Raw genomic sequence first — 23,510 nt, 5'->3', positions numbered from 1 at the left:
GGAAGGCAGAGTATAATGGCCCAGTTCTTGGGTCCCCACCACCCATGTGGGAGACCTAGATGAAGTATCAAGCTCCCAACTTTAGCCTGATTCAGCCCCAGTCATTGCGGCCATTTTTGAAGTGAACCAATGGATAGAAGATCTCTCTTCCTCTGTCTCTCACTCTGCCTTACAAATAAACAAATAAATCTCTTTTTTAAAAAAATCCAACCTAAAATCCAATCAAGCCCCTAGTCCTTCATATTAGATTACAGGCAACATAAAGGAAACAGAAACATGTTAAAATGACACAACGGGGTTGAAATTAGAAAAGCCTAGAATATGTACAGAGTGTTTTTCTCAATTAACAAAATAAGAGAAGCCGGCGCCGTGGCTCAATAGGCTAATCCTCCACCTTGCGGCGCCGGCACACCGGGTTCTAGTCCCGGTTGGGGCGCCGGATTCTGTCCCGGTTGCCCCTCTTCCAGGCCAGCTCTCTGCTATGGCCAGGGAGTGCAGTGGAGGATGGCCCAGGTGCTTGGGCCCTGCACCCCATGGGAGACCAGGAAAAGCACCTGGATCCTGGCTCCTGCCATCGGATCAGCGCGGTGCACCGGCTGCAGCAGCGGCCATTGGAGGGTGAACCAACGGCAAAGGAAGACCTTTCTCTCTGTCTCTCTCTCTCACTGTCCACTCTGCCTGTCAAAAAAAAAAAAAAAAAAAAAAAAAAGAGAGAGAGAGAAAAAAGTAGAACTTATAAATCAACCTAATCACAATTTGTAGGATTTTTTTTTTTAATTTGACAGGTAGAGTTATAGACAGTGAGAGAGAGAGAGAGAGAGACAGAGAGAAAGGTCTTCCTTCCGTTTGGTTCATCCCCCAAATGGCCGCTACAGCCAGCACTACACCAATCCGAAGCCAGGAGCCAGGTGCTTCTTCCTGGTCTCCCATGCGGGTGCAGGGGCCCAAGCACTTGAGCCATCCTCCACTGCACTCCCGGGCCACAGCAGAGAGCTGGACTGGAAGAGGAGCACCCAGGACTAGAACCCGGTGCCCATATGGGATGCTGGGGCCGCAGGGGGAGGAATAACCAAGTGAGCCACGGCACCAGCCCCAATTTGTAGGATTTTTTAAAAAGATTTAGTTTTATTTATCTGAAAGGCAGATTGACAGAAAGACGTGAGGAGAGGAAGAGATAGAAAAAGGGAGAAGGCCGGCGCCGCAGCTCACTAGGCTAATCCTCCGCCTAGCGGCGCCGGCACACCGGGTTCTAGTCCCGGTCGGGGCGCCGGATTCTGTCCCGGTTGCCCCTCTTCCAGACCAGCTCTCTGCTGTGGCCAGGGAGTGTAGTGGAGGATGGCCCAGGTGCTTGGGCCCTGCACCCCATGGGAGACCAGGAAAAGACCTGGCTCCTGGCTCCTGCCATCGGATCAGTGCGGTGCGCCGGCCGCAGCGCGCCGGCCGCGGCGGCCATTGGAGGGTGAACCAACGGCAAAGGAAGACCTTTCTCTCTGTCTCTCTCTCTCACTGTCCACTCTGCCTGTAAAAAAAAAAGAAAAGAAAAAAGAAAAAAAAGAAAAAAGGGAGAGAGAGATATGACAGGTACTCAAGCACTTGGGCCATCATCTACTGCCTCCTTGACACATTAGCAGGAAGCTGGATGGGAAGTAGAGCACCCAGCACTCAAACTAGCTCTCTGATATGGGATGCAGGAGTCTTAAGTAGCAGTTTAATCTGCTGCACCACAACACCCACTTCAGATCCCAGTTTGTACAAATAAACTGCATAATAAAACACAGATAACTGAGGGAGCAGGCATATGGTGCAGATGCCACTTGGGACACATCTATCCCATATCAGATGCCTGGACCAAGTCCCACCTCTGCTCCCAACTCCAAGTTCCTGCTAATGAACACCTTGGGAGACAGTAGGTGATGGCTCAAGTACTTCAGTCCCTTCCACCCATGTGGGAGACTTGAATGGAGTTGCTGGCTCCTGGCTTTTCAGTGTATACAATATTATTTTTACATAAAATTGCAGCATTGTTTGACAGATGCACATACTAACCAAAACCCTACAGATTGGTTAACTCATAGCATTCTCATTCAATGAAACATCATGCAGTCACTAAAAATGTTGCAATATCTGTTGGCATCAAAAAATATGTACAAAATATGAATAGAGTTACAAAGATTACAGAATAAGTCACCTTTGGTTTTTAGAAAAGTCAGCTAGAAATAGAAAACATACACCAAACAGAGGCTATATCAGGAGTGATTTTTCTTTTTGATTATTTGCCCTTTCCAGCTAACCTATTCTAAGCATGTATCATGTGACTTTTTTTACAGTCCTTATTTTTAAACCTTAAGCAAGACCTATGATTCATAGTTCTCAATTATGTTATGAGTACACAGTCTTAATCATACCATATTTAGTCAAATATTGCTTAATTAAATTTTATTTTAAATGATTTATATACATTTTAACATAAAAACAAGCCTTGACAATGGGAATAATAAATATGAATAGGAAATGCAATCGAGGTACAATCATCCTAGTTTCAGTACTAATTACATGTGTGACTTTGGGACAGGTTATCAGGCATGATTTTTCTCTTCTCCATATTTTCCAAATGTTCTATACTGGAATATATTATTATATATTATTGTATATTCTATATTAAATATTATTGTATATTATTTCTTGATTAAAAGAAACATTAACAAAACAGAACATAATAGTAGGAATAAAGAGCCACCTACAATGTCTGTCATAAATGTTGACATCATTGTAAACTGTTTTAAAACCCTCTGTGACACGGGATTATAGAACATTCTCACATTTGTATCTTAGTCTGTTCCTTCTGTGATCATTACTTTTACAATAAACAGGGAGTGTATCTTTTAAAACAACTGACTGCCAGACTGAAAGTTGTCCCCCAGAATCTATTTTTCACTTCTGTTTTAATGGTCAGACTCCCTAAATCTTAGCTGGATATGTGGCCACTCAGAATAAAAACCATGTTTAAAAACCTCACGGGCTGCTAATGGTGGTGCAGGGCATAATTCAAAGGCAGCAGTTCTCCTACCTCCCCTCCTCTTCTGCTTGCATCCTAGGTAGACCTGGGGCAGCCATCTGGGCCATCGACATGGAAGCCACATATTGAGGATGTCAGATGGTAATAAAATAGAAGGACTCTGGATCTTTACTGTTTGTACAACTGGCCTGTCCACACGGCATACTCAAAGAATGACAAACACCCTAAACAGCACTCTGGCCTCAGAATCAGCCCTTAAGGCATTCGGATCTGGCTAAAAAGCCCATGAGAGCATTTCAGGCATGGAAAGCCAAGACACTGTGGCAAAAAATGGCCTACATGAAAATCTCTGTGAGTGAGGTCCCAGTGGAAAGAAGGGACCAACAAAGAAGGAGGTACCTTTCTCTCAAGGGAGGCGAGAACTTCCACTTTGATTATGGCCCTGTCTAAATAATGACAGGGTTTCTGGACTCAAAAGGCTTCCATAGCCTTGACAGCTCATGACAAGAGCCTGGAGTGATTACTTACGTCATAAATAAGAGTGTCAATTGTTAAATCAACAACAGGAGTCACTGTGCATTTGCTCCACATGTAGGACCTCTGTTTTTAATGAGTTGTACTATGGGAATTAATGTTAAAACCTGTCTTCAAACAGTACTTTATACTTTGTGTTTCTGTGTGGGTGCAAACAGTTGAAATCTTTACTTAGTATAGAGATAGTCTTCTGTATATAAAGATAATAAAAAATGAATCTTAATGAAGAATGGGATAGGAGAGGGAATAGGAGGTGGGACAGGAACAAGAGTGGGAGGGCAGGTATTGGGGGAAGAACTGCTAGATTCCAAAAGCTGTACCTATGAAATTTATATTTATTAAATAAAAGCTTTCTAAAAACAAAAAAAGAAAAGAAAAGAACAGAACTGGCCTGTCAGCCCTGGAAGAAGGAAATGAACTTTTAATTTAATCCTGCTATAGGCAGGATTCATAGGCAATTAATATAAAACCAAAGAAGGAAAGTGTGTACTCTGCAGTGATCGATGAGAGTATTAATGATTATGTGGCTCAGCCTCCTGCCTAGTAATGAAATATTCATAACCTGATCATCCAGCCTCTGCTTCAACATTATTTCTTCACAAAGCAGCCCATGCTATGCTGAGTTAAAATCTGTGACCTTTAATTTTTACCCTTTTTTTTTAAGCACTGAGAATTACCTAAGTCTTCCACATTATAATCCTTTAAGCATTCAAAAGTTATGCTCCCCTTTAAGACTTATATTTTTCAGGCTAAACATCTGCTTTTTTATTTTCAAATAAAATTTTCTTTATTTTTTTCCCAAAGAAACCTTTTATTTAAGGAATACAAAGGTCATGCATTTCATAACAAAATTTTCTTTAAAGATTCACTTATGTATTTAAAGGCAGAGAGAGAGAGAAAGAGAGAGAGCTTCCATCCGCTGGTTCACTCCCTAAATTCCAGCAACAACTAGAACTAGGCCAGAAGCCTGGAACTCCATCTATGTCTCTCACATAGGTGGTAGGAGCCCAAGTCCTTGGGCCATCATCACTGCTTCCCCAGGCACATTTGCAGGGAGCTGGGTCAAAAGTAGAGCAGCTAGGACTCCAACTGCCACTCATGTGGGATGCCAGCATTGCATGTATTGGCTTACCCCACTGTGCCACTACCTAGCATTGTTCCAAGGGTAATGCTAAATGCTTAGCATGCACTCCCAAGTAATCCTGGGAAGCAGCTGTTATTATTCCTAAAGGATGCACTGCACCTTTTTCCTCCTTCCTTTCCTCCTCCCCACCCCATTTCCTCCTTTTGTTAAGACCCTTGTTGGGGCTGGTGCAGCTGGTTAACGCCCTGGCCTGAAGCGCCAGCATCCCATATGGGCGCCGGTTCTATTCCCGGCTCCTCCTCTTCTGATCCAGCTCTCTGCTATGGCCTGGGAAATCAGTAGAAGATGGCCCAAGATCTTGGGCCCCTACACCCACGTGGAAGACCCGGAAGAAGCTCCTGGCTCCTGGCTTCGGATCAGTGCAGCTCTGGCCATTGCGGGCATTAGGGAAGTGAACCAGTGGATGGAAGACCTCTCTGTCTGTCTCTGTCTCTCTCTGTAACTCTGTCTTTCAAATAAATAAAATAAATCTTTAAAAAAAAAAAAAAAGACCCTTGTTGCCTAACCAGACCCTTTTGGACTCCTTGCAAAGCAAATGGCAAAGCAGATAAACTGCACAGGGCATCTTGTGAAACAGGTAAGAGGGAAGCTTCAAAGAGCCCCCTACTCTTCTGCCAGCGCCTTCTACCTCCCCTCCACCCTACCTGCCCCCCAACACCCCATAGAGGCAAATTCCCTCCTTAACCTGTCTCTGTTGAGGTTGATTCCATCTCCTTTCTGTCTCATTCCTGGGGGTAGACAAGGCCTAACAATTCCCATTTTATAGATGAAAAAACTAGTACATTCAGAAGCACTTGCTCACAGGTTGCAATCCATTAAGTCCTGGTCCTGTCTAGTAGTTTCTAAGCCATAATTTCCAGATCTCTCTCCCTCTATCCTCCTTTATTTCTCAACCCCATCTGTCACTGTCTCTCATGAATGGCAATATGCCAAAAAAAAAAAAAGTACGTAATACTAAGATGTGTGTGAAGGACAACAAACACTGGGACTACCAACTTTTTAATACCATAGTTTTAAATAGTATTTAATTTTTAGTAACCACTTACATTAATTTATAATCCCTTAAAATATCCTGTATGTATACAAATATTTTTTTAACCTCAATTTATAAAGTTTATGTTGATCCTCTTAGAATTTCATCTTTTTCATTTACAGGCACTGCTTAAATTTAGTAATATCTTTTTAACTTTGTTTTTAAAAATAGATTTATTTATTTATTTGAAAGGCAGAGTTACACAGAGAGAGGGGAAGACAGAGAGAAAAGTCTTCCATCTACTGGTTCCCTCCCCAAATGGCCACAACAGCCAGGGCTCGGCCAGGCTGAAACAAGAAGCCCAGAACTTCTGGTCACCCACATGGGTACGGGGGCCCAAGGACTCAGGCCATATTCCACTGCTTTCCCAGGCACATTAGCAGGGAGCTGGGTCAGAAGTAGAGCAGGACCAGTGCCCATAATGAATGCCGGTGTCATAGGCAGCAGCCTTACCCACTAACCACAGCACCAGCTTCTCTTTCCGACTCTTTTTTTTTTTTTTTTTTTTTTTGACAAGCAGAGTGGACAGTGAGAGAGAGAGAGACAGAGAGAAAGGTCTTCCTTTGCCGTTGGTTCACCCTCCAATGGCCACCACGTCTGGCGCGCTGCAGGCGGCACATCGCGCTGATCCGAAGCCAGGAGCCAGGTGCTTCTCCTGGTCTCCCATGCGGGTGCAGGGCCCAAGCACTTGGGCCATCCTCCACTGCCTTCCCGGGCCATAGCAGAGAGCTGGCCTGGAAGAGGGGTAACCGGGACAGAATCCGGTGCCCCGACAGAACCCGGTGTGCCGGCGCCGCAGGTGGAGGATTAACCTATTGAGCCGTGGTGCTGGCCTTCTTTCCGACTGTTACACAATATTGCCACCCAGCATCAGCTAGCCCACCAGCTTTATGTCATCCACAATTAGGTCAGAATGCTTTCTACATCTAGTCCACCTGAGAAAGAAGGTAAGCAGGTTAGGGACAAGCGTGATACCTTTGGAAATCTTCATCCAAGTTGAAAACCCAACTTAGTTTTTTAGATAAATTTAAAATAATGAAATTGAAATAAGAAGTCATTTCTCTGGCTTTAGCACACTGAGTAGAGTGGACAAAAGGTCTTAAAGATCCAGAAATTTTTAGTGAATCTGAATCTAGGTCTTAGAATTAATCAAAGAATGGTTTTAATTTTTTTTTCCCTGGAAAACAGCAAAATGCTGATGGTTTTCAAAGCTGGGCCATAAGAATTTGAGGATTCACTGTATTGTTCTTTCTACTTTTGTCTGTTTGGAAATTTTAATGATGACTTTAAAAAATTCCAAAGTTTTTCTTTTTAAAATTCTAGCTGATGATTCTATTCAAATTAGCCTGGCCTTCAGAAAGTAGCTACCAACCAACCAACCAACTACTTACCTACTGTATGGTAGTATGAAGTAAGAACTGAGGCTTTTACATAGTTGATCCCACCCAGGACCTCTGCTAATAGTTTATAAATCTGTTGTTGTGCTCCATCCACACTGCCAATATCTTAATGAAAAGAAAAATGATTAGGCCATTTAGGTTCATCAGTTTTTGAATGAAAATCATCCAAATTCTATAAACTGGGAAAATAGTATTTCCAGTATGCACTCCAATGTAATGCCATATATAATAACACTAAATTCAAGACATGCTCTTTGCTCTCAATCAAGAGGCTTTGTGTCCTAAATATTAAGAAATTCTTGTAATACAAATCTCATCTGAAATTAAACAGATCATGGAACTCTTGGGAACTTGCAAATCATGTTTAGGTTTACCAATGTACTACCTGATAATTTGCTTTAGAATTAAACATCAGTATCCAACTAAAAGAAAACTCAAACCTCTATTATAGTGTTGTTGGCAGAAATGGTCATGAAACCACGGAATCTGAAACTCAGGGCATTCCAAGCAGACTGCTCTGTTTAACTCCATAAGACGAAACTGGATCCTTGTACTCAGAGATGAAGGTAAAACTGAAATAAAAAAAAAATCCACATAGATTTTGATAGCTTAGACCAACCAAAACAACCCATTTTTCCATATTCACTTATCACGACTATTGGTCACTACTTTTATTCTCATATTATAAAAATCACTTCATTTGCATATAAATGTGTTCTATTTTTAAATTACGACATTCAGTCGCATGATTAGGACCAACTCCAACATTGTTTTCATTAATTGTGAATGTTGTAATTTCCATTTAAAAACAAAAACCAAGAACTTTCATTGACCTAATATTTGACATTTACCAATCCTCAGGAAACAATCAAAGATTCATGTCTAACAGCTCATTGTTTATGATAACAAGAACTGGAAACAAGCTATAGGATAAACAAATTTTACTTAATCTATATAATGGCATATTATGTAGCCAATAAAAAATCATGACATCAAAAAAATATTCAGTGACATGGAAAACTGTTCAAAATATATTTACATGAAAAAAGACAACATAGAAAAGTGAATATACAAATAAACCAAATTTTGTTTTAATAAACTTTTAGACATATATACATACATATATGAACAAGAAAAAGGCAGAAAATATTCTAAAACATTAAAAGTAGTGGTAAGATTATGGGCAATTTTCTATTTTTTACTTTTATGTGTTTTTCAAATTTCGTATAATAATCATGAACTATTTCAATAAAGAGAAAAGTTATCAATATTTAAATGCTTCAGTATAGAAACAGGTAAAACTTGGATACAAAGCACAAGTGATAATTTAATAAATTAAAATGTAGATACATACTCTCAAGTTGAGAATCTAATCTGGCTAAGAATTTGATGTTAAAAATTGCCTTTAGCAGATCTTCTGGAAAATATTCAACTGTGGCCAAAGAGAAACCAAGAAACACTAACACAAGAGGATCCAATATACCTAAAATAAAAATATTAAAATAAAAATTTAAAAAAATTTAATGTACAGTCACCTCACAAATAAACATATACTTTATTTGGGTAAAGGCAGCCTCTAAAAAATGATATAAACACAAGATTAACAAAACTAATCTACACAAGTCAGGACAGGGAGTCAGCTTTGGGTGGAGGAGAGTAGGAACGGGGGATGCGAGAACAACCCTGTGATAATACGCTGTTTCTCATGCTCGGGGGGAGCCAATCTGCATAAAGTCACACTTTTATATTGTCACTTTTATGCCTCAATAAAAAGTTTTTAAAACTGCCTTGAAAAGAGAAATAATACAAAAGGATCATAGCATATATAAAAAGGAGAATGATACCAATCTACATATCGCTGACAATAATGTAATAGCATTCAGAAGGTGTTAGGGACCATTCTAAACACTTTAGATGTGTTAATGCAGATAAAACTTCTTGTGCATGTAGGAACCATCAGGATCTCTGCATTAGAAATGGGCATATAGAGAGACTGGCTGAAGGATGTAGAGTTAGTGAGTCTCACCCAGAAGGCCCAGCTCTGAGACCTGGACTGCTACCTCACGCTGCTTTCTGGGGACCTCGGGTTTCCAGATGGGGTGCACACACATTTCAGGCTCCAGTCTCACCCAGCATCTCCCCTTTACCTGTCACCCAGCAGCATGGCAGATGCTCCAGAATTTAAGGTTGGAGGTCACTTACCTGATTAGTCTCATCCCAGAGACACTTCTGATGCGGGGGAAAGAGTCACTTAAAATGCCCTCTTAGCATCAGTATCTTTTTGTTTTTTAAATAAATTCCTTTTTTAAAAAAGAGATTGGCCAGCACCGCAGCTCACTAGGCTAATCCTCCTCCTGCGGCACCGGCACCCTGGGTTCTAGTCCCAGTCGGGGCACCGGTTCTAGTCCTCTTCCAGTCCAGCTCTCTGCTGTGGACCGGGAATGCAGTGGAGGATGGCCCAAGTGCTTGGGCCCTGCACCTGCATGGGAGATCAGGAGGAAGCACCTGGCTCCTGGCTTCGGATGGGCACGTCATGCCTGCCACAATGCAGCGGGCCATAGCGGCCACTTGGGGGGTGAACCAATGGAAAAGGAAGACCTTTCTCTCTGTCTCTCTCTTGCTGTCTAACTCTGCCTGTCAAAAAAAAAAAAAATCTCTCTTTTTTGGGCCATCCTCCACTGCACTCCTGGGCCACAGCAAAGAGCTGGACTAGAAGAGGAGCAACCGGGACAAAATCCGGTGCCCCAACAGGGACTAGAACCCAGGGTGTCGGCGCTGCAGACAGAGGATTAGCCAAGTGAGCCACGACACCGGCCTATTCTATTTATTGAAAGAGTTACAGAGAGAGAGGTAGAGACAGAGAGAGAGAGGTCTTCATCTGCTGGTTCATTCCCCAAATGGCTGCAACAGCCGGAACTGTGCTGATCCAAAGCCAGGAGCCAGGGGCTTCTTTTGGGCCTCCAGGGGCCCAAGGACTTGGGCCATCCTCTGCTGCTTTCCCAGGCCATAGCAGAGAGCTGGATCAGAAGTGGAGTAGCTGGGACTCAAACACGCACCCATACACAATGCTGGTGCTGCAGGCTGGGGCTTTAACCCTCTGTACCACAGCACTGGCCCTTAGCATCAGTATTCTTACATAGGATAGAAAAGACAACATTAAATCTTGCCTTTTGGAGTGTTCGCTGAGTTTATTTAACAAAGCAAGACCAAATCATAAATGAGGCTAACAGTGATGGTCTCCATCAGCAAAACTGACTTTCCAAAATGAATCTTTCTTCAAAACAAAATTTTTATTCCATTATTTAAATTTTTACTTACAAAGTTCTTTAAGGACTCTTCATTCTCTCATTAAGTCCTAAAAACTCAACAGTTGTACTCCTCAATTGTCCTTCTCTTTTAGGCTTTAGTTGAAAAAAAAAAAAATCTAGGGGGCAGATATTATGGCACAGTGAGTGAAGCTGCTGTCTGGGAAACCTGCTTCTCATATCAGAGTGTAGGTGTGAGTCCCAGCTGCTCCACTGCCAATCTAGCTTCCTGCCAGTGCATCTGGAGGCAGCAGATGATGGCCCAAGTACTTGGATTCCTGACATCTATGTGGGAGACCAGGATTGAGTTTCTGGCTCTGGACTTTAACCTGGTCCAGTCTTGGCTGTTCCAGACATTTGGGTAGTAATCCAGCAGACAGAAGTTCTACCTCTCTCTTTCCCTCTTCCTTTATCATTCTATCTTCCAAATTCAGGGATGGTGCTGTGGTGCAGTGGGTTAGGCTGTGGCCTGTGACACCAGCATCCCATGTGAGCACTGGTTCAAGTCCCCACCACTCCACTTCCAATGCAGCTCCCTGCTAATGCGCCTGGGAAGGCAGCAGGGGATGGCCCAAATATATGGGCCCCTACACCCATGTAGGAGACCTGGATGGAGTTGCAGGCTCCTGGCTTCGGCCTGGCTTTGGCCCGGGCCCTAGCCCAGGCCCAGCATTTGCAGCCATTTGGGGAATGAACCAGATGGAAGATCTCTTTGTCTCCTTCTATCTCCCTCCATCTCTTTGTAACTCTGTCAAATAAATAAATTTTTTAAAAAATAGTAAAATAAAATAAATATGTTAATTTCTAAGCCTATGGGAGACTATGGGAAGACATGTGCTTCCATTTCCTTCTGCTGGCTGACTGCCATGTGACTGAAATACCAGCAAAGCACACTCTAAGTCTCAGGATCAAGCTTTGTGTTACTGAAAAAGGGGTGTAAATGGATGGCTCACATGCATATTGCCATACCTGTATATACAAGCATAGGTCACATCCTCCTTTATTTGTCAATTAGCAGATGCAGTAGGATCAGACATGATTAGTTGCTATCTGGTGTCTAGTAAAGCTCACAAAAATATAGCAAGGTCCGTTAGCAGGATACTGATATAAATAATGTATTTATACTGGTTTCATCCAGCTTCACCAGAAGTCTACAGGTCTAAGCAAATATACTGTAATAGAGTGTCCAGCATCTTATGCTGCATGTAGAAGCTTTCAGTAAGCATCTGTTCTCTCTCTCACTCACTTTAATTTATTTGAGAGGCAAGAGACAGAGAAACACACTTGAATAGAAACAAAGAGCTCCCATCCAATGGTTCACTCCCCAAATGCCTGCAATGGCTCGCCAGCAGGGGCCAAAGCCAGAGAGAGAAAGAGAGAGAGAGGTCTTCCATCTTCTGGTTCACTCCCCAAATGGCCGTAACAGCCAGAGCTGTGCTGATCCGAAGCCAGGAGCCAGGAGCTTCTTTGGGCCTCCCATGTGGGTGCAGGGGCCCAAGGACTTGGGCCATCCTTTGTTGCTTTCCCTGGAGCATTAGCAGGGAGCTGGATTGGAAATGGAGCAGCCGGGACTCAAACCCGCACCCACATGGTCAATCCTGGTTTCCCAGGACAGTGGAAGGAATCTGATTACTTGAGCCAACACCACTGCCTCCCAGGGGCTGCATTAGCAGGAAGATGGAATCAGGAACAGAGCTGGGCATCAAACTCAGGCCCTCTGATGTGGGATGCTGACATCTCAACTGCAAGGCAAAACACCTGCATCCCTCAGTGAGCATCTGGTGCTTGGAAGATGACTGACTGTGTATTTTTACTCTATAAGCACAGCAAAAACTCCAAGTAAACTAGTCTCTGGCTGTCTATTCAACCCATTGCCTCCTAACTCAGACTCCCTCGCTCCACTCCTGCCACACTCCAATCCACTGTTCCTGGAAGAAACCAAACATTCTTTCACCGAGGGCCCTTTGCACAGGCTTTCCTCCATCACGGGACTCTATTCCCCATCTGAAGACACGGATCACTCCCTCACTTCATTCGGACCTTGGTTAAACCAGAGAGACACAGTCGCTGCAGCCCTTATCTAAAACAGCACAGCACTCCACCCCGCCCCACCCCACCAGGCTGCTTCCTACACTCAGCCTGCTCTAGTATTCTTGAGAGTCCTTAACACCACCTGACCTCCCAAACACACACACATGCCAGAAAGTAAACTCAATGATGGTTTTACTCCCTCTGTACCTAATGTGCCCCCAAGAGTACTGACAATAAGTACACGATGACTGCTGACAGGAAAGGCAACAACTGCTGACACAGGTACTTCACTTCCGAAATTCCCAAGGCATGCTGACTGGTACAGCAGTGAGAACCAGAGAAGAACATTCCACAAAGCCCCACTCTTCCAAGGTCAAAGTGTTCCAAGCACAGTTCAGGACCCAACATAAAGAATGCAAAGGAAAAGTAATTTCCTGCCCCTGCTGTTTTCACAGACCACTTCTGCTGAGACCAACAGCAGGAAGGGCCTATTCCTATGCTACTTTTTCCAGTACTGAAACACTATTTAAAGAGTTTTTAAAGATACAGTAATGAGCAGCAACCTTTCAGATAATACATAAATATCTGCCACAGCCCCTATGATACATTTCTTTAAAAAACTAAATTATTAAAATTGACAGAAATAGGGTCAGCACTGTGGTGCAGCGGGTTAACACCCTGGCCTGAAGTGCCAGCATCCCATATGGGCGCCATTTCTAATCCCAGCTGCTCCTCTTCTGATCCAGTTCTCTGCTATGGCCTGGGAAGGCAGTAGAAGATGGCCCAAGTCCTTGGGTCCCTGCACCTATGTGGGAGACCTGGAAGAAGCTCCTGGCTCCTGGCTTCAGATAGGCACAACTCTGGCCGTTGCAGTCAACTGGGGAGTGAACCAGCGGATGGAAGACTTCTCTCTTTCTCTCTCTCTCTCTGCCTCTCTCTGTGTAACTCTTTCAAATAAATAAATAAATCTTTAAAAAAAAACTGACAGAAATAAACAGAGATTATATGCCTTAGATGTAAACACTTCAAAAAGTTTGTGGAAAATGGAATTACAAGATAAGTTTATCTTGGTGCCAAAAAATGAAATTCATGTATATAAGGGGCTTTCAAAAATTTCAAGGAAAATACATATTATGAAAAAATTATGCATGGATTTTTGCTGAAGATATTTCATATGAATCTAGTCAAACTTCTGCACTTAACTTTTAGGTTACTAGAAATACAGGAGATGGAGAAACGAGGTAAAAGAAGGCAATCAGACAAATCCGGTTTGTGGTATAATCCACAAAATTCATAAAAAATATTTTATAAAAATATTAAGAATAAAGAGATAAGATAAAGTGACAAACAGTGTTGATTGTTTAAAGAAAAGTTACATAAGACATTTTAGTAACAACTGGGAAAATTTGATTATTGACTAAACAGTAGATAGTACACACACACAGACACACACACACAGACATGTGATAAATGTTCATCATTATTCAACCCTGATTATGGGTATTCAGTAAAGATGCTTGTTATATCACTATTACAATTTTTCTGGGTATTTGAAAACCTTGGTAACAAAAACTTTGGGAAAAAACCTGTCTCCTCTAAAAGCCAATGCCAAGCCAAGGGTGGAGGGGAGAGGGAGCATTTTGCACTTTTAAATAAGGGACATCTTTTAGTTCAGTGGCAGCAGGTGCCCTCTGACACTCATTCAATGCATTCCAAACAACACACCTACCTAAATAAGAATTAAGACGTTGCATGCAAGTTCCAAAAAATTCTTCCCTTTGAGGTGGATCATAGTTCAAGGTGCTGAATGGAAGAATAACACCAAAGATTGCAAAAGGATGGATCTGTAAAAACAGAACAAATATTTTATCATTTAACCTTCAGTAAAACAAAATTTTAAACTCTTTACTATTTTAGGTGTAGTCTTTTGCTAACATGCCAATGGTTAAATGGAAAATGTATTATACTGCTTATTAATTTCTCCATCCTGCTATAATTTATTTAACCCTACCACTAATTATTAGTAGCTCTTAAAGTGTTAACGCAGAAAAATAAATGGGACAACTCACAAACTAACTTTGTCAGGTTTTAAATCATGCTTCAGAATTCATTAGTCATTAAAATGAATAGGAAAGGACAGCACTGTGACATAGGTTAAGCCTCCACCTGCAGTGCTGGCATCCCATGTGGGAGCTGGTTAGTGTCCCAGCTGCTCTTCTTCCCATCCAGTTCTCTGCTTATGGCCTGGGAAAACAATAAAAGATGGCTCAAGTGCTTGGGCCCCTGCACCCATGTGGGAGACCCAGAAGAAGCTCCCTGCTCCTGACTTCGGATCAGCCCAGCTCCAGCCATTACAGCCACATGGGGACTGAATCAGAGGATGGAAGACCTCTCTCTCTCTCTGTAACTCTGCCTCTCAAATAAATAAATCTTTTTAAAAAAGGAATAGGAAACAGTATCATTAATTTCTATGACATATGAGCACCTCGAAGAATTACCATATATTGTAATTAAACAGGTTTCTTCATTTATAATCATTTGCATTCATTTTTCTTTCATTCATTCTTTGCTTTCACTATTTGTTCATTCATCTAATAGCTAATGACTGCCAGACACTATAATAAACAAATGAGATAGACTTCTATTTTTCATTTGTGAGAAATAGTGTCTTCTAAGTAAAGGCCTTATCCTGATATAAGTGATTTTATACATTTATATGACAGTAATTTTGGAAGTGAGCTTCTTCTCAAATAATCCACAAAGTAGCATTTTACAAGTAAATTCCAGAAATAAATCAGTAAGAAGATACAGTGACAATTTAAGAATACTGATGTCAGTGGGTATCTTGTAATTTCTAGTGATTTTGAATGTACTTGTTTTCAGTAATAAAAGCAATATCACAGGCTCACATGAAAAAAGAAACAGGAAAAGCAACAATCCATAATCCACTATATTAATGCAATGAGTATTGTTTTAAGTATTTCCTCTCATCAAATAATTCTGATTACCAATCTTAAAAAAACTGTAACAATCTCCCCAGATCTGCAGTGCTAGAGGAAGAAAGTGGCTTTAAGGGGAGCAACAACAAACTGTTGAACCCGAAATCAGAGGTTAGCTTTTAAACTTCAAATACCAATCCAAGTTCTCAAAGTACTTCCAATACAAATTATGCTTTGAGGACTTGACAACTATGCAGGACTAACGTGTAACATTTACATTTCACCTTTTCAATCTCCTGAACAACCACGGAGGCTATTCTATCAAGCAGCAAAGTACTGAGGTAGTTAGTTCTAGAGATGAAAGATGCAATTTCTGCAACATTTGTGCCATTAATTTCATTCATCAAACGCTGTAAAGCTGCAAATGTCTCTTCAAGAAGTGACTCAGAAAACCAGTCTCCTTTTAAAACTTTCAGTTCCTTCCGTAACAGATCCAAACTATTGCTTTGTTGTAGTCTCTGGCAACCATAGTGATCTAACTTTTGAAGTAGTTTCAGCTGTTTCCCAGGAAGACCATCTGAATACACGTGCTCATACTGAATCCATCTTAAAACAGATGTGACAAAAACACTCAGCTCAGTGAGGTCACAGCACGGCAAAACTTCTTCAACTCGGGCTATCACTGCTTCATTTAGCCGAGGATTAGGAAGCATGCAAATAGCGTGGACCAGGATGGAAATCTCACTTGGCATGACACTGATTTTCAGATAACTACAAAGGAAGGGGAAAATGAAACAAAATTAATACATCATCAAAAAATTAGTGCATTAAAGTGTGAATATAATTATTATTATAGGTTATTTAGGCTTAAAATACATGCTAACTGAAGAAAAGTTAGGTAAATTCAAAGAAGACAGGCCCATAAAAGGTTACTAAGGGAAGTGTAAGGTGTCTTGAAGCACACACCAAATTTTGTATGTAACATAAAATGATTGTCCCTGGCAAACAAAAGGTCAGTGCCAGAACAATGTTTCTATTGCTATTACTATACAAAGAATCTGGGTCCAATTTCTGGTATGGCCTGTCAGGAGCTGGTGTGAGCTAGTACAGGCCCTGATATATAGTGATCACTCAATAATATCGGTACCTTCTCATTTCTGGTATAAAGGAAGTCCATCCTTAAAGAAAACACACACACACACACACACACACACACACACACAATTCACCCCATTCTCTGTTTCTCCTTTCCCCGATCTGCATGGTAGAAGTCCCACCATCAAGACAGCAATTGTTAAATAAAATACTGGGAGTTTTTAGAGAAACTTTAGTTTTGAAAGTAGTAGATGGAATAACCCAATCTAAAATGAAATTACATTTAAAATATTAAATTAGCATATTAAAATGATCATAAAATACAATGCTAGCAAGACCACAATGATATAAGCATTCTCATTCATTACTTTTAAAAAAAGATTTAATTATTTATTGGAAAGGCAGAGAGAGACTTCCATCTGCTGGTTCACTCCCTAAATGGCAGCAATAACCAAGGCTGGGCTATGCCAAAGCCAGGAACCAGGAGCTTCCTCTGGTCTCCCAAGGACTTGGGCCATCTTTCACTGCTTTCCCAGGCCATAGCAGAGAGCTGGATCGGAAGTGGAGCAGCCAGGACTCAAAACAGCACCCCGATATGGGACACTGTAACCCACTGTGCTTACAATGCCAGATCCCATCATATTTTCAATCTGGCTTAAATTTGAAAACAATGTAAAAACTCAATTATGTTGGAGCCAGCACTGTGGTGTAGGGGATAAAGTCGTCCCCTACAGTGCCGGCATCCCATATGGGCATCAGTTTGAGTCCTGGCTGCTCCACTTCCTATCCAGCTCTCTGCCTTGGCCTGGAAAGGCAGTAGAAGATGGCCCAAGTCTTTTAGCCCCTGCACCCACATGGGAGGCCCAGAAGAAGCTCCTGGCTCCAGGCTTCGGATCAGTGCAACTCTGACCGTTGCGGCCAATCAGGGAGTAAACCAGCAAATGAAGACCTCTCTTTCTCTCTGCCTTGCCTTTTTTCTGTGTGTAATTCTGACTTTCAAATAAATAAATAAATCTTTAAAAAAAACTCAATTATGGGCAATACTCAAGGTATTATGATACAATCATAGGATGGTTATTATCTAGCCACTAAAAAAGATTTATGGAAAGTCCAATGATATGGGGAAATGCTTTTAAGGTTAAACGGTGGGGCCAGCACCGTGGCTCACTAGGTTAATCCTCCGCCTGCAGCACCGGCATCCCATGTGGGCGCTGGATTCTAGCCCAGGTTGCTCCTCTTCCAGTCCAGCTCTCTGCTGTGGGCAGTAGAGGATGGCCCAGGTGTTTGGGACCCTGCACCCACATGGGAGACCGGGAAGAAGCACCTGGCTCCTGGCTTCGGATCAGTGCAGTGCGCCAGCTGCAGCACGCCGGCCGCAGTGCACCGGCCGCAGCGGCCATTGGAGGGTGAACCAACGGCAAAGGAAGACCTTTCTCTCTGTCTCTCTCTCTTACTCTCCACTCTGCCTGTAAAACAAAAACAAAAACAAAAACAAAAACAAAAAAAATCAAATAAGCAACGAAATCTTACCTCTGAAAGTTACAACACTGTATGTTATCAAATGAAACAAATATTGTAGCTAGATTATAACATGAAACTCTAAACAAACACTTCTATTTTGATCTTACCTAAGCAGTAATTCTCTGAGTTTCACAAAAAACTCTTTACTTCGAAAATGTAGAAAAACTGATGCTTGAATTATCTTCAATAACTCTATTGGTTTGTATTTATCCAAATGTTTATGCAGAATTGAAGCAATCCTTGAAAGAACGATAGGACATATAAGAGTTCATTCATTTACTTTACTTATAAACATTTAGTACAGTTTTCATGACACTCTGCTTTGTGCTATAGCAATACTAATGAATGAGGCAAGGTGTTCTGTCCTTTTAGAACTGTCTCAAGATGGTGATAGGAATGTAAACAAAAAGAATGAAAACAAGTGATCAACAAGATATGAATAATATTCAATATCAACAGCTAAGAAGAGGGACAAACTGATTCAATTTTCTCACTTAAGTCCAGTAGCCCCCATATGGAGACTTTTTCTCTTTTGGGGGGTTTTATTTTTATTTATTTGAAAGGCAGGGTAGGCCGGTGCCACGGCTCAATAGGCTAATCTTCCTCCTGCGGTGCCAGCACCCTGGGTTCTAGCCCCAGTCAGGGCACCAGATTCTGTCCCGGTTTCCCCTCTTCCAGTCCAGCTTTCTGCTGTGGCCCTGGAGTGCAGTGGAGGATGGCCCAAGTCCTTGGGCCCTGTGCCCACATGGGAGACTGGGAGAAGCACCTGGCTCCTGGCTTTGGATGGGCGCAGTGCGCCGGCCGCAGCGACCATTGGGGGGTGAACCAACGGAAAAAGGAAGACCTTTCTCTAGAAAAATAAAATAAAATAAAATGACAAAAAAAAAAAAAAAAAGGCAGGGTGACAGAGGGAGAGAGAGGTCTTCCATGTCTTCTTTTTTTTTTTTTTATTTTTATTTATTTTGAAGGACAGAGTGACAGAAAGAGAGGGAGACAAAGAGAGAAAAAGTGAGAGAATTTTTCATCTGCTGATTCACTTCCCAAATGGCCACAACCACCCGGACCAGGAGCTTGGAACTAGAACTGGGTCTCCCAGGTGGTTGGCAGGGACTCAAGCTTTTGGGCCATCTCCTGCTGCTTTCTCAGGCACATATGCAGGGAGGTGGATTGGAAGAAGAGCAGTTGAGACTCACTGGTACTCATATGGGACACTGGTGTCATGGGCAGTGGCTTAATCTGCTACGCAATACAGGCCCCAAAATGGAACTTCTGAAAAACAAAAAGCAATGGTAAGAGACAGTAAGTTGGAAGAACTGGAGAGGAAGGAAAAATGAAAATAAAGGAACATATGTGGCCTGCACCAGGGTATAGCAGGTCAAATACTGCTTGTGACACTGGCATCCCATATCAGAGCACTGGTTCCAGTCCCTGCTTCCCTTCCAGCTCCCTGCTAATGCGCCTAGGAAAGCAGCAGCAGATGGGCAAGCACTTGGTCCCTGCCACCCACTGTGGAGACCCGGATGGAGTTCCAGGTTCCTGGATTCAACCTGACCCAGCCATAGTTAAAAGGCCATTTTAGGAAAGAACCAGAGGATGGAAGATAACTCTCTCTCCCTCTCCCTCTCTTTGTGTCGTTCTGCCTTCGGAATAAATATATACATCTTCAAAAAAAAGAAAAAAGGAATAATGAATAGTGAAAAATTAAGCATAAATACTTTGAACTACATATCTTTACTTCTTAAATCTCAAGTGGCCAAACCTATTAAAAACTAATTAAAATTAAAATTAAAACAATTTAAAAAAAATAAACCTCAAGTTGCCCAGAAAGCCAATACATGGTAGTATGTTATCAAGGTCACACTATCTTATAGTGCTAGACAATTTAAATTTACATGATGTTAATTGTTCTACAGAATCCCTGTTCTCTGCTCTTCCCTCCCCAGGTTATGATGTTGCACTCGAGCATAACGAAAGACACTATGACTAACTGTGATATCTCTATTTTTTAAAAAATATATAAACAATGCCTTATGTGTTAATTCCTTTATTTCTTCTAAACAACATTTAGATTATACAGAAATAATTTTTTCCTCTGAAAAAATTACTTATTGAATGACAATACCACGAATGTCGTCAAAGATTACTTTTTATTCAGATGTGAATTCTTGCTTTCCATTTCTTTCATTGCTCCCACCACGGCCAGGACTTGCTGGCTTGTCAGCTCCTCTGACATCAACAATATAGTTGACTCAAGTCTACAAGCAAAGAGAAATACTTTATATCAAAATATTGAAAATTAGCTTGCAATTTTTTCCAAAATAAGTTATTAAATAACAGAAATCACTATAAACAAAAATTTAATATATAATTTCATAAGATATTTTCTTAATGTCTATGGAAAATTTTTATTATGAAAAAATTATGCATGGATTCCAAATTTTTATACCAAAATAAATGCATATTTTAATTCAATTTTTCCATGAACTTTTCAAAATATTTTTGTATTTTTTTCCCCACATACATGGGGTTTCATGTAAAACACTATTGAATAAAACAAATGCATTTTTTATCAAAATAATTAAGGCCTTGGTATTACCCAATTACTGTTTCTTTAAAAAATACAGAGAAAAGATCTTCTAATGATTTTCAAATAAGAAAAGGCTACAATGGTTATAAAATACTATGAGCGTTGGGGCCAGTGCTGTGGCGTGGTGGTTAAAGCCTCTATCTGCAGTGCCAACAGTTCAAGACCTGGCTGTTCCACTTCCAATCTAGCTCTCTGCTATGGCCTGGGAAGGCAGTGGAAAATGGCCCAAGTCCTTGGGCCCCTGCACCCACATGGGAGACCTGGAGTAAGTTCCTGGCTCCTGGCTTCAGATCAGCACAGCTCTGACCATTGCAGCCATAGGGGGAATAAACAGCAGATAGATGACCGATCTCTCTCTCTCTCTCTCTGCCTCTGCTTCTCTGTAAATCTGCCTTTCAAACAAATAAATCAATAAATCTTTAAAAAAAATACTATGAAATTATTCAGTATTGCAGAGTTAAGGAACTAACAACTGATATTCTAATCGTATCAAATGTTTTCAAATAAAATAATATCTAATCAGGAAGTCAATATATTTGCATAGTAATAGAAATCTCATATACTCACTGCTTACGATAATGTTATAAACAAAAAACTAACAAAGATGACTTATTTTGAAACTCTCTCAAAGTTAGTGTCATGTAATCATGACACTAACAACAGAATAACTTAGAAGGCAAGTCCAAATCATGGACTCTCCTGAGAGCAGGGGGGATTAACCAGTCAGTTCCACACCATCCCTTTCACCAACTGTGTCAAACATTACAAACACAGCATTTCCCAAAGCTTCCCCAGTCACCTCAGTCTACATTTCTTTTTCACTTCTCTGTTGGCACTTTCTATAACATTAATTCTAGCATTTATTCATACACTATGTTGTGATGCTAGAATATTTGCAATTTTAATTACATATTTCTATCCTCCCAATTGGCATATAAAATCTTTGAAGGCAAGGACTCAGTTGAACCAACTTTTGTACTACTTAAGCAAATGAGATCTTAATAATATAAAAATAATAATAAAAATATTTTAATTAAAGCTTTTTTAAAAATCATACTTTATTCAATCTTGATACAATCTTTTAAAAAAAAGATATGTTTATTTTAAAGGCAGAGTTAGAGAGAGGGAGGGAGAAGCAGAGAAGAGATCTTCCATCTGCTAGTTCATTCTCCAGATGCCCCAATGGCCAGGGGTCGGTTAGACTAAAGCCAGGAGCAGAAATTTCTTCCTGGTCTCCCATGTAGGTACAGGGACTCAAGCACTTGGACCATTTTCCATTGCTTTCCCTAGGTCAATAGCAGGGAGCTAGATTGGAAGTTGAGCAGCTGAGACTTGAACCAGTGCCCATATGGGATGCCAGCATTGCAGGTGGCTGCTTAACCCAGTATACCACAACACCAGTCCCTTGACAACCTCCTAAGATGTGCCCTTAAATTTTTCATATACTTCATTGGATTCTTAAAAATAAAATTTCTCAGGACAGGCGTTCAGTACAGCAGTTAAAATGCTGCTTGGGACACCGGCATCCTATATCAAGAATGCCTAGGTTCAAGTTCTGGCTTCACTTCTGATCCCAGTTTCCTGCTGATAATGCACACTGGGAAGCAGTGGTTATGGATCGATCAGGTTCTTCTGTCCCTGCCACCTACATGGGAGACCCTGATGGAGTTCTGGGCTCCTGGCTTTAGCCTGACCCAGCCATGGCTATTGCAGGCATTTGGGCATTTGAAAGGGAACCAGGGGGTGTAAGATTTCTCTCTGTCTCTCTGCCTTTCAAATAAATGGAAATAAACAAAGAAAAATAAAACTTCTCCACGTATTTTCCCCTAAAACAACAATAATGCAGTTTTCTCACTAAATCAACCCCTGCTTAACTGAATCTACTAATGATGCGTATGTGTCAGGACAACTAGAATTCTATCATTCCATACACTCCAATCCAGTCACATGGCCTAGTAAGAGAGAACAAAGCACCTAAAAGGAGTTCTCATCTTTTTCTGTGTGGGCCCAGCAGCAGCGGGGTGTTGGCTACCTTTCAGAACAAAGCAGTCAACTAAGAGTGGGAGATATAAATTAGACTTCTCAAAAAAGAGCACAAGAGATTGTTTTTTCTTCCAAGACCTATGAGGGTGAGTTTTGTCCCTTTCAGAGGTTCAAGAAAACCTAAGCTTGAAGGCTCCATAGATTCCCAACAAGAAAAGTAAAGTATTTTAAACTGAACTTACTGTTTCTTCTCTTTAGGTCCTGCTATGGGTCCCAGTGCTACAAACAATTTGGCAAAGCTTGCAGGGTGATCAAACAGAGGAATCATTTCAGTTAGCCTTTCTTTAGCCATTGTAATAAATTCAAAACTATGAAACTGTAGACACTGGTAAAGACCAAATATTTTACTGATGGAATCCAAATCAAGGTGGCTCATGTTGCTTAAAAACACTTTATTACATCTTTCTAGTAGTGGGTAATAACTACAATTCACATTTCGAAGAAACTGTACTATTCTTCTTGCAATGTTGATGTCACAATGATTTATGGTGTCAAAAAGCACTTCTGCTTTTTTCACTAATTGTTCTTGAAAATGTTGTGATATTAAAGATGATATGCTGACCATCAAGACAGACAAAGACCTGAAAAAGGAAAAAGGTGCAAAGATTTTTACATTATTTAAGCATAATGACTAATTCTAAAGCTAAATTATGTACAGGAATGAATTAGTAAAAATATCATGAGTTTTATACCATAAAATTTTTCTTTTAAATAGTAGTGAGACTTGCACAGACATTTGGCACAGTGCTTAAAATACCACATTGGGGCTGGTGCTGTGGCACAGCAGGTTAAAATCCTGGCCTGCAGTGCCAGCATCCCATATGGGTGCCAGTTCGAGTCCTGGCTGTTCTACTTCCGATCT

At 41.1% G+C, this 23,510-nt stretch overlaps 1 protein-coding gene across 12 annotated transcripts in view; it reads right to left on the bottom strand.

Moving 5' to 3' along the window:
• FASTKD1 (FAST kinase domains 1) overlaps positions 1–23,510 on the bottom strand; it is a 57,873-nt gene that overhangs the window by 14,195 nt on the left and 20,168 nt on the right. For 10 of the 12 annotated variants that reach the window (XM_008258710.4, XM_051849430.2, XM_051849427.2 and 7 more), the window contains 8 exons: positions 22,831–23,229; positions 20,163–20,273; positions 18,126–18,257; positions 15,687–16,173; positions 14,193–14,307; positions 8,482–8,610; positions 7,568–7,699; positions 7,119–7,232 (listed from right to left, as the gene is read on the bottom strand). In XM_008258710.4, the coding sequence (XP_008256932.1) occupies positions 7,119–7,232; positions 7,568–7,699; positions 8,482–8,610; positions 14,193–14,307; positions 15,687–16,173; positions 18,126–18,257; positions 20,163–20,273; positions 22,831–23,229 (1,619 nt within the window). Of the gene's footprint in view, positions 1–1,964; positions 6,663–7,118; positions 7,233–7,567; positions 7,700–8,481; positions 8,611–14,192; positions 14,308–15,686; positions 16,174–18,125; positions 18,258–20,162; positions 20,274–22,830; positions 23,230–23,510 lie in introns of those variants that run through there. The other 2 variants (XM_070070727.1, XM_017342914.3) reach the window with 1 other exon arrangement.

This window comes from Oryctolagus cuniculus, chromosome 3 (genome assembly GCF_964237555.1).
Source record: "Oryctolagus cuniculus chromosome 3, mOryCun1.1, whole genome shotgun sequence".
Classification (NCBI taxonomy): domain Eukaryota; kingdom Metazoa; phylum Chordata; class Mammalia; order Lagomorpha; family Leporidae; genus Oryctolagus; species Oryctolagus cuniculus.
This window is presented reverse-complemented; position numbering and strand designations above follow the sequence as displayed.